The sequence below is a fragment of the Carassius auratus genome, chromosome 40, assembly GCF_003368295.1.
Source record: "Carassius auratus strain Wakin chromosome 40, ASM336829v1, whole genome shotgun sequence".
Taxonomy (NCBI): Eukaryota; Metazoa; Chordata; class Actinopteri; order Cypriniformes; family Cyprinidae; genus Carassius; species Carassius auratus.
This window is the reverse complement of record NC_039282.1, coordinates 3165001-3177018: the sequence shown is the minus strand read 5'-3', so window position 1 is coordinate 3177018 and position 12018 is coordinate 3165001. Positions and strand designations below refer to the sequence as shown.

General features: G+C 39.9%; 1 protein-coding gene across 2 annotated transcripts in view; it reads left to right on the top strand.

Moving 5' to 3' along the window:
• Window positions 1-3101: 3101 nt before the first annotated feature.
• Window positions 3102-12018, top strand: part of LOC113058255 (tyrosine-protein kinase receptor UFO-like) — a 33840-nt gene continuing 24923 nt past the window's right edge. The window contains exons 1-5 of one of the 2 annotated variants that reach the window (XM_026226010.1): window positions 3102-3699; window positions 8135-8342; window positions 8534-8634; window positions 8764-8946; window positions 10766-10846. In XM_026226010.1, the coding sequence (XP_026081795.1) occupies window positions 3585-3699; window positions 8135-8342; window positions 8534-8634; window positions 8764-8946; window positions 10766-10846 (688 nt within the window). In that variant the 5' untranslated portion in view covers window positions 3102-3584. The remainder of the gene's footprint in view (window positions 3700-8134; window positions 8343-8533; window positions 8635-8763; window positions 8947-10765; window positions 10847-12018) is intronic. The other variant, XM_026226009.1, reaches the window with a different exon arrangement.

The window sequence follows — 12018 nt, the reverse complement described above, 5'->3', positions numbered from 1 at the left end:
TTGTCTCCTCTGAGGTTGGGACTCTAAACAGTTTTCTGTGCAGACAAAGACAGAACAGTTAGCATGTTCTGCTCAAACTTTCACCGTGATATTAGAGCTGCTACACCGTTACCACTTACTAAACCAAATGATGGGCCTTGGACAGAAACTGACAGATTAAAGCTGCAGTCGGTAACTTTTGACGCTCTAGCGGTTAATAAACAGAACTGCTTGCGTCTTGCGGAAGAACATCGTAGCCGGAACTACTTCTCTCTGTTTATGTCTATGAAGAATCACAAAGGTACTGGGTTACTCCGCCGCGGTACCCCCGAAGCAATCTAAAATAGTCCGAATATAAACACTTATTATAGGTGCACCCTAGTGATTCAGGACAAGCTAAAAACACGGTTTGGAAAATGGATTCATTGTGTACTCGCTTATTAAGTTCATTTTTCTACATTTTGAACACAAACAAAGTTACGGACCGCAGCTCTGATTGGTTGTTTTTTACCGGGAGCGATGGAGTTTCTGCAAATGGCAAAAGGACACTGGGAGGAGCCAGAGGAGCTTGATTTATTCACAGATTATCTGTCTCATATTCTACTGTCAGGACATAATGACAGGTTTAACAAATATGTAACAAATATATTTGTACAAAAGTTACCTACTGCAGCTTTAAGAGGCTTAAAATTATTATAATAAGACCCCTTTGCCACATCACTAGGGGTGTGAAATCAGCAAAAGGCAAACCAAAACAAAGTTACTGGCAGGCACGTGCACAGGTAGGGCTCAACCTGTGCAGAGCACATGCCCTTTTTGCCCTTACACTCCGAAGTGCCCTTTTTTTGGTGGTGTTTTTTTTTTTTTTTTTTTTTTTTAATCAATGCTATTGGTCACCCTTTACGTCTGTCTGTCTGTTTTAGCAAATTAAAGTTCTTAAAACGAGCTTGTGTAAATCTTATTCGATCCTCAAGCTGTCAGTAAGCTGATAACTCCGCCCCCTCTATATTAATTGAATCAACTGAAGTTACACAGCAGCCGCACAGTAGAGAACAGCTGAGCTGAACAAAGTTTTGCGAAGGGTAAATAAATATCTCGTTGTTTGAATAAGTACTACTAAACACTATGTCTATAAAGGCTCATATTTTATTTATTTGATGTCTGACTGACTCACTGACTGAGACATGTGGGACGTCGCCTGAGAAAGAGAGAGAGAGAGAGAGAGAGAGAGAGAGAGAGAGAGAGAGAGAGAGAGAGAGGGCTAGCATTTGCCATCTAGTCATAGCCAACACTTAAATAGCCTGTGCATACAGTTGCATTTCATCTTTTATAAAATGCGATTTTGGCCAAATGCATTTTACCACAGGAAAAACTGAGCGCTCCGTCTATATAGCTAAAAAAACTAGTTTGTAACCTGTAGATGAAAATGTGATGTGATGCCGGTGTTCTGTCGATTTGTCCTACGCTGTCAGATTTTCCTACCTCCCACTAAAACAGCGGGTAGTACAATTCCACAACGAAAATTCTACTGTAAAGTTATGGTTTATTAACGTCTACACCTACCACAACCCTAATCATACCCTTACAGTACTGCAAATACAGTAATTATGTGTTTTATTCGCGGTTGTAGCTAAAAGGGATACAGTTACAGGAAACCAACAATAAATATTATTTTCTACCAATTAGATTGCGTTTTTATTAAAGTCTACAACTACCCCAGCCCTAAACCTACCCTTACAGTAATGCAGATACATTAAATATCGTTGTTTAGCATGAGACAAAGGACGCGATATTGATGTGCGCGTGCGCAGTAAACCCGCGTAGGAAAATCTGACAGGGTAGGATAAAATGTCAGGACACCGGCAGCGGCAGGCACCGTCGCCGTTTTAATGACGGACAGAAAAAAAAAATCACATTTGCACACATTCGCTGGTCAAAAACGATATATTGATAAGTAATACAACAACATAATTTGTTTTTACCATCGGAAAATCATAACAGGTGCGCCCCCGCGCTGTTTCGTACTGGAACTTACACAAAACGACGAGTGATCCTCGTCACCTAGATAACATATTTCTAAGAAATTCTTCTTTGATTTATGATTGCTGATACACTTAATTTATTAACATTTAGGCTAATCATGTTATGGTATACTCTCTGTATACTCTCTTTATAAAATGTTGTAAAACATGGTTTACAACAGTAATGTAGTAGTAACTGAAAAAAAAAAATTACAGAAGATCACTGAAATCTTTATATTTTATCATACAGAATGTAATTCATGATTCATTCCAAGGCGTCATTTATTTGATCCAAAATACAGCAAAATCAGTAATATTGTGTAATATTTTTACAATTTTAAATAACTTTTCTATTTGAATATATTAAAATGTAATTTATTTTTGTGATCAAAGCTGAATTTTCACCATAATTACTCCAGTTCAGTACTCTTCAGTGTCACGTGATCCTTCAGAAATGCTTTTCACTGCAACTGTACTTTTCACTATTTTTATTTATTTTTTCATTGTTGGCTTATTTTAGGGGAAAGTGTAGTGAATAAGAGACCTTCGAGAGACCAACATCCCTGGTCCACCACAGTATAACATTTTTGCCAGATACATGGCTCACAGAAGGTTGCTGTTGTATTAGGTTTAAAGAAGCCCTTAAAACCCTGTTTATCTATATTATCTAATTATCTAATATTATTATTATGGTTGTTATTAATCGTGAATAAATCTAAAGCTTTTGAGACTATTATTTTGTGTTATTGAATTTGTCATGAAGATGTGACCATTTCTTCCTTTTATGCAGGGTTACTAAATAATCTTGATATAAAAAAGGGGGGGGGGGGTGCCCTTTTTCAGTTTCAGCACATGCCCCTCAAAAGGTCTGTGCACGGCCCTGGTTACTGGGTTAATATTTTTAAAGTTTCCTTGGTCGGTAGATGCACTGTAGATCTGCTTATAGCACTTAAAACCTAGAAAAATCTTTTTTTCATTATGTCACCTTTAACTTTTCAGCCAACTGTCAAGCCATTAATAAAACGACTCATCCGTAGACAAATTCCGTCACATTTAAAGAAAGCGTGTCTCGTGCTGTCTGTAGAGTTAGTTGTAGTCTGTAGGTGAAGGAAGGGGTGGTGGTGTCGGAGGAGGAGGGGAGGAGAAACACAGTTGAGTGGAGGAATGTGAGTCTGTCTGGAGGCGTCCTGATGGGAGAGGAGTTTGGAGGCAAAAGGAAAGTCTGACATAAAAACACGCGTCGCGTTTCCAAAAATAACACGCTCTGATTGAGCTTTCGGCGCTTCAACAGTCTACTTCACGTTCAGGATTACACCAAAAAGATTTTGAGCCTAAAGAAGTGTGGGGGAAGTTTAAAAGAGAAGAAAGGAAGACTTTACTGCTTGTGCTGCTTTTGGAAACAGATTTCAGCAGATGATAATTTTGGGGAAAACTTTAGATCTGCTATTTTGAACCTGATGATTCAAGTTAATCCCCCTTTTTTTCTTGCAATCTGTCCTTTTTTTTTTTTTTTTTTTTTTTTTGCTGAGGACTCTGTGTTTGCCCAAGAAGATTCGCTGATCTGTGGAGAGCTGAAACGATGCGATGATGATGCGATCCGTGACTGATTCTCACGCGACGCCGAGCAGAATGAGCGTCTCGAGCTTCACTCTGCTCCTCGTGACGGTGATGCGCCTCGGGGACGCGCAGAGTCTGTCAGGTAAGATACAGGCGGCATCATTTCTTAACAAATAGTTTCTTAAGAAAGTATTGTGTTTGAATACGGAGGTAAAATATAATCGGTGTGTTGTTTAAGGGCATATTGTGGTCTTTTAAGACACTCTAACGGTAACGGTAACGGTTTTTTTTTAAATTGAAATGAGATAACAATTATCACTTTGCAAGCAAGTTGTCATAGAATGAAGTTTAAAACAATGCAAAAATGCTTATGTTTGAAATGATACAACAATAGCTAAGTGTTAAAATGAAGATAATTATTGCCAAGTTAAAGACTGCAGCTGTAGATGTTCTGCAGTGTGAACTTGAGGGCAGCTTTTCATATTCACTAAAATAACCCTGTCTCAATCAATAAGTGTAAATAAATGCAATTCAGATCAATGAATACATTATTGAGAAAAGAATTAGTGTCCAAAAGCCTTGGCTCTACTGTATAAGCATCTTTTGAATCTTCTTTATCGTCAGTAAATCTCATTTTGAGGCAGACACTTGATGATGGCTCGTGTCTCTTCATGCCACACCGTAGTTGATCTTCAGCTACTGGAGGAGAACTGTGTGTGCTGTGTGGGATTCAGAAGAATGTGTCTCAGGAGTCAGGCTGAATCAGATCACACAGAGGAAATGATGGATTGAGTTTGGGCCGAAGGGACGGATGAGGGGGGGATTTAAATAGACTGGGATAGAAAGGCACGGTGGGACTGAGATTGGTGTAGAAGTGAAAACAGAGGAGGAAAGGAAGAGTGATTTGTGTTAGTCTGGTGATAGTTGTAATAATAATGGAGAGGGATGTTTGCGGGGCTGTTTTTTTTTTTTTTTTACTGAAGATCATTGACACTGTACCATTTTAAAAGACCTCACAAGATAATGTTAATGAGGAGGGCCTGCTCTCATTCTTTATTCACAGGGATTACTGCATAGGTACAGGTACTATACTGTAGGTACAAAGGTACACTTTAGGTCTTTGGATAGATGCTACAATGTACAATACTGACCTATTGAAAGCATCTAAATATAAACATCATTGCATATTTACAGCTAAAGAAACTGAATAAATATTTTTCACAAATCTTTAATATTATGAAGATATTTGATTATTGGGTAGTTGACAAATGGCCAAGAAAAAGTACTTTTTTTGGAAAACAACTTTTTAAGAAAAAAATAAATATATTATAAATATGTATAAATTATGAAACCTGCAGTTTCAGAAAATAGTAGTGGTCACTCATTTTTCAATGACTTCACATATTTTTATACATTTTCACTCAGCAGTACTGTAAATGTGTCCTGTGGTGTGACATTTAAAAAATACTAAGAAATTATATTAAATAAAATAAATAAAAAAATTACTGGAGACAGAATTGTTCATATTATTAAAACATTATCTTCTAAAGTGATATTTATTTTACATGAAAGTACTAATTAGAATCATTTTCACCATGAATAGATGAAGTTGAAAAACGTTTCCCTACGAATGTCATTAAAACTTTTTCACCAACCTTACAGAACTGTTTGAAACTATACCTAAGAGGAGATATTATTGTAACTCCCTTAATGCCAAACTTGACTCCCGGGGGGCAGTTTTGGGGTTCAGTGCCTTGCTCAGGGACATCTATGTCAGTGGTTCCCAACCTTTTTCAGCTCGCGGTCCACACAACCACACACATATGTTTGCCGCACGTCCTGATTTTGCCAAGTCCGATGTGTTCCTAGGTCAACATATTTTGTTGACCCTGGAACAACATTTTACTCCAAAAATATATTCTTAACCATATCCCTACACCTAAACCTAACCTTAACCATGAGTAATCCCTAAAATCAGAGGAAATGATAGATGAATGACACTGATGTACAAGCACCAAACACTGATTTAAGCATAAACTTCACAAAATCTATAAACTGGTTCTTCAAATCTGATTGGTTAATCACAATGTTGTTCCAGGGTCAACAACGATGTTGGTAAAATCAGGTTAGGCATGTTTGCCCACTTCAAAAAAATTAACTGCCCCGCTATTGTTGGGTTAATAACTTAGTACTCAGAAGCTAGATTGTTAACTGTCTTTATTGAATGAACTAGGGCTGTGCGATATGGACAAAAAAAAAAAAACCTATCGCGAATCCTTTGATCAATTTTGTGATTGTGACACACACCGGTATGATTTTACAGTCATGAATGCATTCAGGATTAATTTGAAACATATTTCAAAAAGAAAAGCAATTAGAGCTTTATCAGAAAGTTGTAACGTCTCTAGAACAGACATAAGTCAAAATGATCAATATAGTAAAGGTATAACAAAATGTATAAACTTATGGCAAAAAAATAAAATAAATAAAAACCCCGTGTCCAGGGACTTTTTTTTCTTTTTTGCCATGCATTGCTCATAGAGCTCATTAATTGTATGGGTGCCTCAGGTGTTTGCAGTGTGTATACAGTATGTGTATGCGCTCAGCAGCGAGAGCGCATAAATATAACGTGAAAGCACATTGAAATAATGCACGAGTGCGAATCTATCTGTTCGCAGCAGATTCCCTTTGCTCTGTCACAAAACCGGTCGTGCTTGCTCAGATACACACTGCTTTGCGAGGAGAGAGTGTGCACACTTAAAACATGTCTCCTCTCACTTAAACTGCGTCCTGTGCACTCACAACTCTCTCTATTCTCATGTGTTAGATATTAATTATTTTTGCACGTTTTTATTTCTAGCCTTTTACCGCGTGCACTGTGAACGCTCTGATCGGTTAACATGGGCTCAGAAAAAAGGCGCATCACAGACAGTGTGTGAACCTGGAGTTAGGCATATGCCCAGTCTGTTCTGTTCTCAGGCTAGGAGCAATGTATTCTGATTGGATCGGATAGCATACTACGGGAGGTCAGGGCCGCGGAAATTCATGCTATAAAGCGATTTAGAAATCGTGCACGCTCAAATTGTGATTTTATGATGATTTCTTTTAATTGAGAAGCCCTAGAATGGACTGGAAATGAACAGAAAATAATTGGCGGCCCACCTGCAATACCACCGCTATCCACTAGGGGTTGAAAACCACTGATCTAAGTCATGGTATTGCCGTGAAAATTAAATCCCTAAAAACATTGCATAACATTCATGAACACCATTCCATCTAAAACGTATTATTTTTGTTTTATTAATAAGTTTGTCTCTTCCTTCCTAGTGCTTTAATGTTGAATGTATCCAATTCCCGAGAACCTTCGTTTCATGATATCTGTTTGAAATAATGATAGAATATAGATGAATGGATCAACAGAGAAATTAATGTAATGTGCACTTAATTATGAACTCTGTGACCTACTGTGTTTTCCCTACAAATGTAACCACTTGTAAATTTCTTCTAAAACACAATATAGATTATTATTCTGTAATGACAAGCTTATTATGTAACTATTGAACCTGAACCTCACACAGGTCTATTCTGATCCTGAATAATAAGCAGTAATTCAGTCACTCAGCCAGGGCTGATCTAATGATATGATCATCTACGCATCTAGTCAGTAAATCTGGTTCTGTGAATACCGCTAAATCGTCATCACCTGCTTTCACATGGAGAGGCATTTAATAGACAGAGCAGTCAATCACTGACAAGCTACGCAATATCACGTTCATTATCCCTGATGAATCGCCTTTGATACCACATGTTGTTATTGCTATTCATCTCTAAACACGCCTCGGATGGACTGGCAGGAATGTTAAACTCTTGAATAAAACTGTTCCTGTTGCTTGAACCTCTCAAAGTGTATTTTGTTAAGTGTGCACCTGAATGTGACTAATGTTTCTTATGAGCCATTTTCAAAAAGTCAGTCTGATTTCCTCTTGACATGGCACATGAGAGATAGTTGATGTCACTCTGGATGAAATCATCTTCAAGAGGTCAAAGGTTAAGGGTCAGGGCAGCGTCTGACAGCCTTGAGAAGATCCTAAACTGGCGTTATTAAGCGGGAATGAATTGGGAATGAGTTGTTTCATCCGAAGCTGGCCTAATGCTGGATTACACACCTCTGCTATCTGTCCGGCTTCAGCTTGTTATCGGCTCCATGCTGACACAGGAATTTAAAACAGTTCAAAACATCCCCTAAAAAAATCAGTTCACAAAGCTACACCACACCAGTGGCATTGAAAAGAAGGTTTGACTGATGAGTTCATGTGTTGTTTTTCTGTACTGCAGACAAGGGAGCAAACCCTCCCTTAGACTTAAACAGAAGAGCCCTCAGTTTGGGCTGGACTCCACTGAGAACCAGTGTCTCAACACAGGTCCTGCTTCAGCTCTTCAGCCATTAATAAACAAACAAAACCGGCAATGAATCAGCACTAAAGTACCACACATTAGTTTAATTCACAGATGTTCTGGAAGCTTAAGTGATAAACTCTTCTGTGCTGTTACCCTGATGATCTTCCTGCACTGTGTAGGGTCACGTTTCGTGGAGAGCCCGGGGAACGTGACCTCCTCTCTTGGGAAGCTGGTGGTGGTCCAGTGTGTCCTGCGAGGGGACGGCGAGGACCAGGGACCCCTGGATGTGATCTGGCTGAAGGACGGACAGCCGCTGGAGTTAGCCGACACTAACCAGATGCAGCTCCCCGTGGATGAGAACGGCTGGCTGGTGTTTAGTGAACTCAGGTAAGAAAACCTGTTTAATGAAGACATTTACCTGCCTTTCCATTCCACTGTTCCTTCAGTTTCCTCCTCCATGACATTAAGATGAAAACATTAAAAGCACTCAAATTCACCTGCGAGAAAAGTGTCTGCCAAACGAATCTCTTGAAATGTGACTCAGTTTTATATGAATAGTACTGAGTTTCTGTGTCCAGGATAGAGGAGGTTCAGCTCTCAGATATGGGCTTCTATCAGTGTGCGGTTTCCTCTGGAGAAGACGAGGTGTTATCCATGGAGGGACACATTGAACTAGAAGGTATTTCACTTCTTGAATCTCTTAAAATCCATTCTTCCAGATCTCCTGATTGGGACTATAACAGTAGTCTCCTCTGTAGTATATTAGTGATATATTTGTGATCCCTCACTGTCTCTCTCCCTGTCCCAGGTCTCCCTCATTTCTCGGTGGAGCCGCAGGATTCGTCGGTCGTGGCTAACGAGGAGCTGAGTCTGCTCTGTGTGGCTCACGGTCCTCCTGATCCGGTGCGGGTCATCTGGCTCCAGGACGGGGCTCCTCTCAATGACCTGAACGACCCCGTATCCCTGTCGCCCTCAACACTCATCCTCTCAGGTCCTGACCTCACTCTGCTTCACTCTACACTACGCTTGTTTTCAGCAACATTCTTAACTACAAATACCTTGTCTCGCCATATTTCATATAATGCTGTTGCTCACCCTTTACATTAATTGTAACCAATGAATAGTATTGTGTTAGAATACATTCAGTGTTTTCTTTAAAGACTAATGTTCATCTGAGGAGTGGAGAAGAGCATGTCACCCTAAACTTGGAAGAGATGGCATATTCTGTGTTATCTGTAATGAGAAACAAACACAGACAGAACACATGAACATACGAGCGTTCAGCTCCACAGTGAAGACTGTAACCAGTCCACATCATAGCTCCCTTCAGTGCTAAATAAAGGTGCAGGAAGACCACACAGTATAACTCTGTTAGTGGTGTTTGCTAGTGTCATCAGTATTACTGCTACACTGCTCAAAAGAGAGGGTGTTCTCACACACACACACAACACACACACACACACACACACACACACACACACACACACACACACACACACACACACACAGGATCTCAGCAGTAGGCAAACTGTCTGGCTTTTTTCCAAATGGGAATCATCCTTTGAGACGCTGGCCTTTGCTTCCTAGAGAAAGAGCAGCAGGAGATGAGAGGAAAGCTGAACAGCAAGAAAGAGAAAGAGTGGAGGAAAAGAAAGAGGAGGAGGAGGAGGCCTTTGAAAACCTGCCACAGTCTTGTGTTGTTGTTCCAGCTGTACTGAGCTGAAGAGAGAGAGAGAGAGAGAGAGAGAGAGAGAGAGGCTTTGACTCATCATGGATAACTGACCATTAGTGGTGGATTCACATCTTTGGAATGAGACACTTCTGGTCACACACCCACACTCTCTCTCACACACAGACACACACACACACACAGACACACACACACAGACACACACACACACACACGCACACACACACGCAGACACACACACACACACGCACACACACACACACACACACACACACTCTCTCTCACACACACACACACACACACACACACACACACACACACACACACACACTCTCTGGTCATCACAAGGGAGAATGTTAAATACTCTGTAAAGCATTCAGTGCTGTTTGTTAGGACAATTATCACTATTATTATTGCTCATACTCATGGTATAGTTTTTTTTTTTTTTTACTTTTTCCATATAAAAAAAAACCACACAAATCACTGTAATGATTAGCAAACATCCACAGTACACATGGCCACAGCCCTTGCACACGCACACCAGTAATATTATTTGGAAAGTGTATCATGTTGTGAGGCTGATCAGTGTGGACTGATATGGCAAAATTATGTTTAGTGGAAGACAGATTGTGTTTAGGGAAGGAAATAGAATGAGATGAAACTAAATGTGGCTTGTGGTGAACTCTCTCTATCTCTCTCTCTCTCTCACACACACACACACACACACACACACACACACAGCACTCAGCCCTTGTCCATCAGTATTTGATCTGGGGACCCTTGGTCTTGAACTGTTGTGGCCTTTCAACAATGGACATGAGTTATTTTCACTGAGAGTGTGAAGAATGCTGTGTGTGAGAAACAGATCCTTCATTTGACATGTTTCTGTGAATGTCAGCATGTGCAGTGTGTGTGTGTGTGTGTGTGTGTGTGTTTGTTCAGTGTTTTCCTGAAAGCAGAAGTAGCTCTTTTCAAATCAGCTCTTTTTGATTCTCCAAATGAATGCGTGTTTAAATCCACAAGCAGTTTCTGAAACTCAAACACAATCCAACACAAGTTTGCAGTTTTTGGGTGATTTTGGGTCTGGTTTTCTCAACCATGATGTTTTTCTCCCCGACAGGCTTGAATAAGAGCAGCTCTTTCTCCTGTGAAGCACACAATCGTAAAGGTGTGGCGTCGTCTGGCACAGGTGTTGTGACCGGTGAGTGATGAGCCCTGTTCATGGACTGTCATGAGTCTACAGCTCACGGTGATTCAGTGCACTGTAGTCCTTCACACTGTAACAAGCATCAACACACGCACACACACACACACACACACACACACACACACACACACACACGCACACACACACACACACACACACACACATCTATCTATCTATCTGTCTGTCTGTATAAATAAGATAAATATTAAGTGAATAGTGCTTTTTTCAATCAGATAATCTTATGTATACTGATATTAGTAGTCAGTGTTTCTCTGTTATTTAGTAGAAATGTGCGCAGGCTTCTCCAGGAGGCATGTATGTAATGCTGCTGTAGTATTAGCTCAAATCAGGCTGATTCTTACACTAGCTCCTGGGGATGCACTGATACCGATACTGGTCTCCTGTACTCGTACTCGTTAAAATGTGCCGATACAAACTCCAATACTACACAGAATGTGATAAGTGCCATATTCAGACAAAGAAACATAGACAACAGAACACCAGACAGCAGAATGGAGAGATTAAGGTTGTCTCTGTAGGATATCTGTGCAATGAATATAATGTTAAACATTCAGTATTAACGCCTGTATAGCTGACGTGTGTGAGCTGATAAAGCACACTGAGTGGATTGAGCACAGCGGCGGAGATGTGTGAGCTTGTACAGTGAATATATAGTTCATCACTGGAAAGTTTGTAGTTCGGTCGGATCTGTCAAAACAAGTAAAACATTGCACAAGTTACTTAACGTTAAAGAGAGAGAGAGAGAGAGAGAGAGAGAGAGAGAGACAGCACGCTTGTGCACTTCTGTTGTGTGATCTTTGACGCTCACTTAGCACACGCATTTGTATTAAAAAAAAAGACCATTTATAGGAGCATTCACTATTAACTTAATTCTTTATTTTCAACCTTAGGCATACATGACTTTCTGGTGAAAGTGAATCTAGCAGTCTGTGTGTAATGCTCTCGGCCGTACATTACTGTCCCTCGTTCTGCAGCAGTACACACACATGCATGAGTGTTTCTGCATTATATGAGTGGCTTTGAAATATCACAGGAGATTTATAACGAGTGGGTCCCTTCATTATTAAAGCAATGTACTCTGATTATTAAATTACAGATGATGAACCATTGAGCAAAAATCTGAACAAAGAAAGTAACAAAAACTT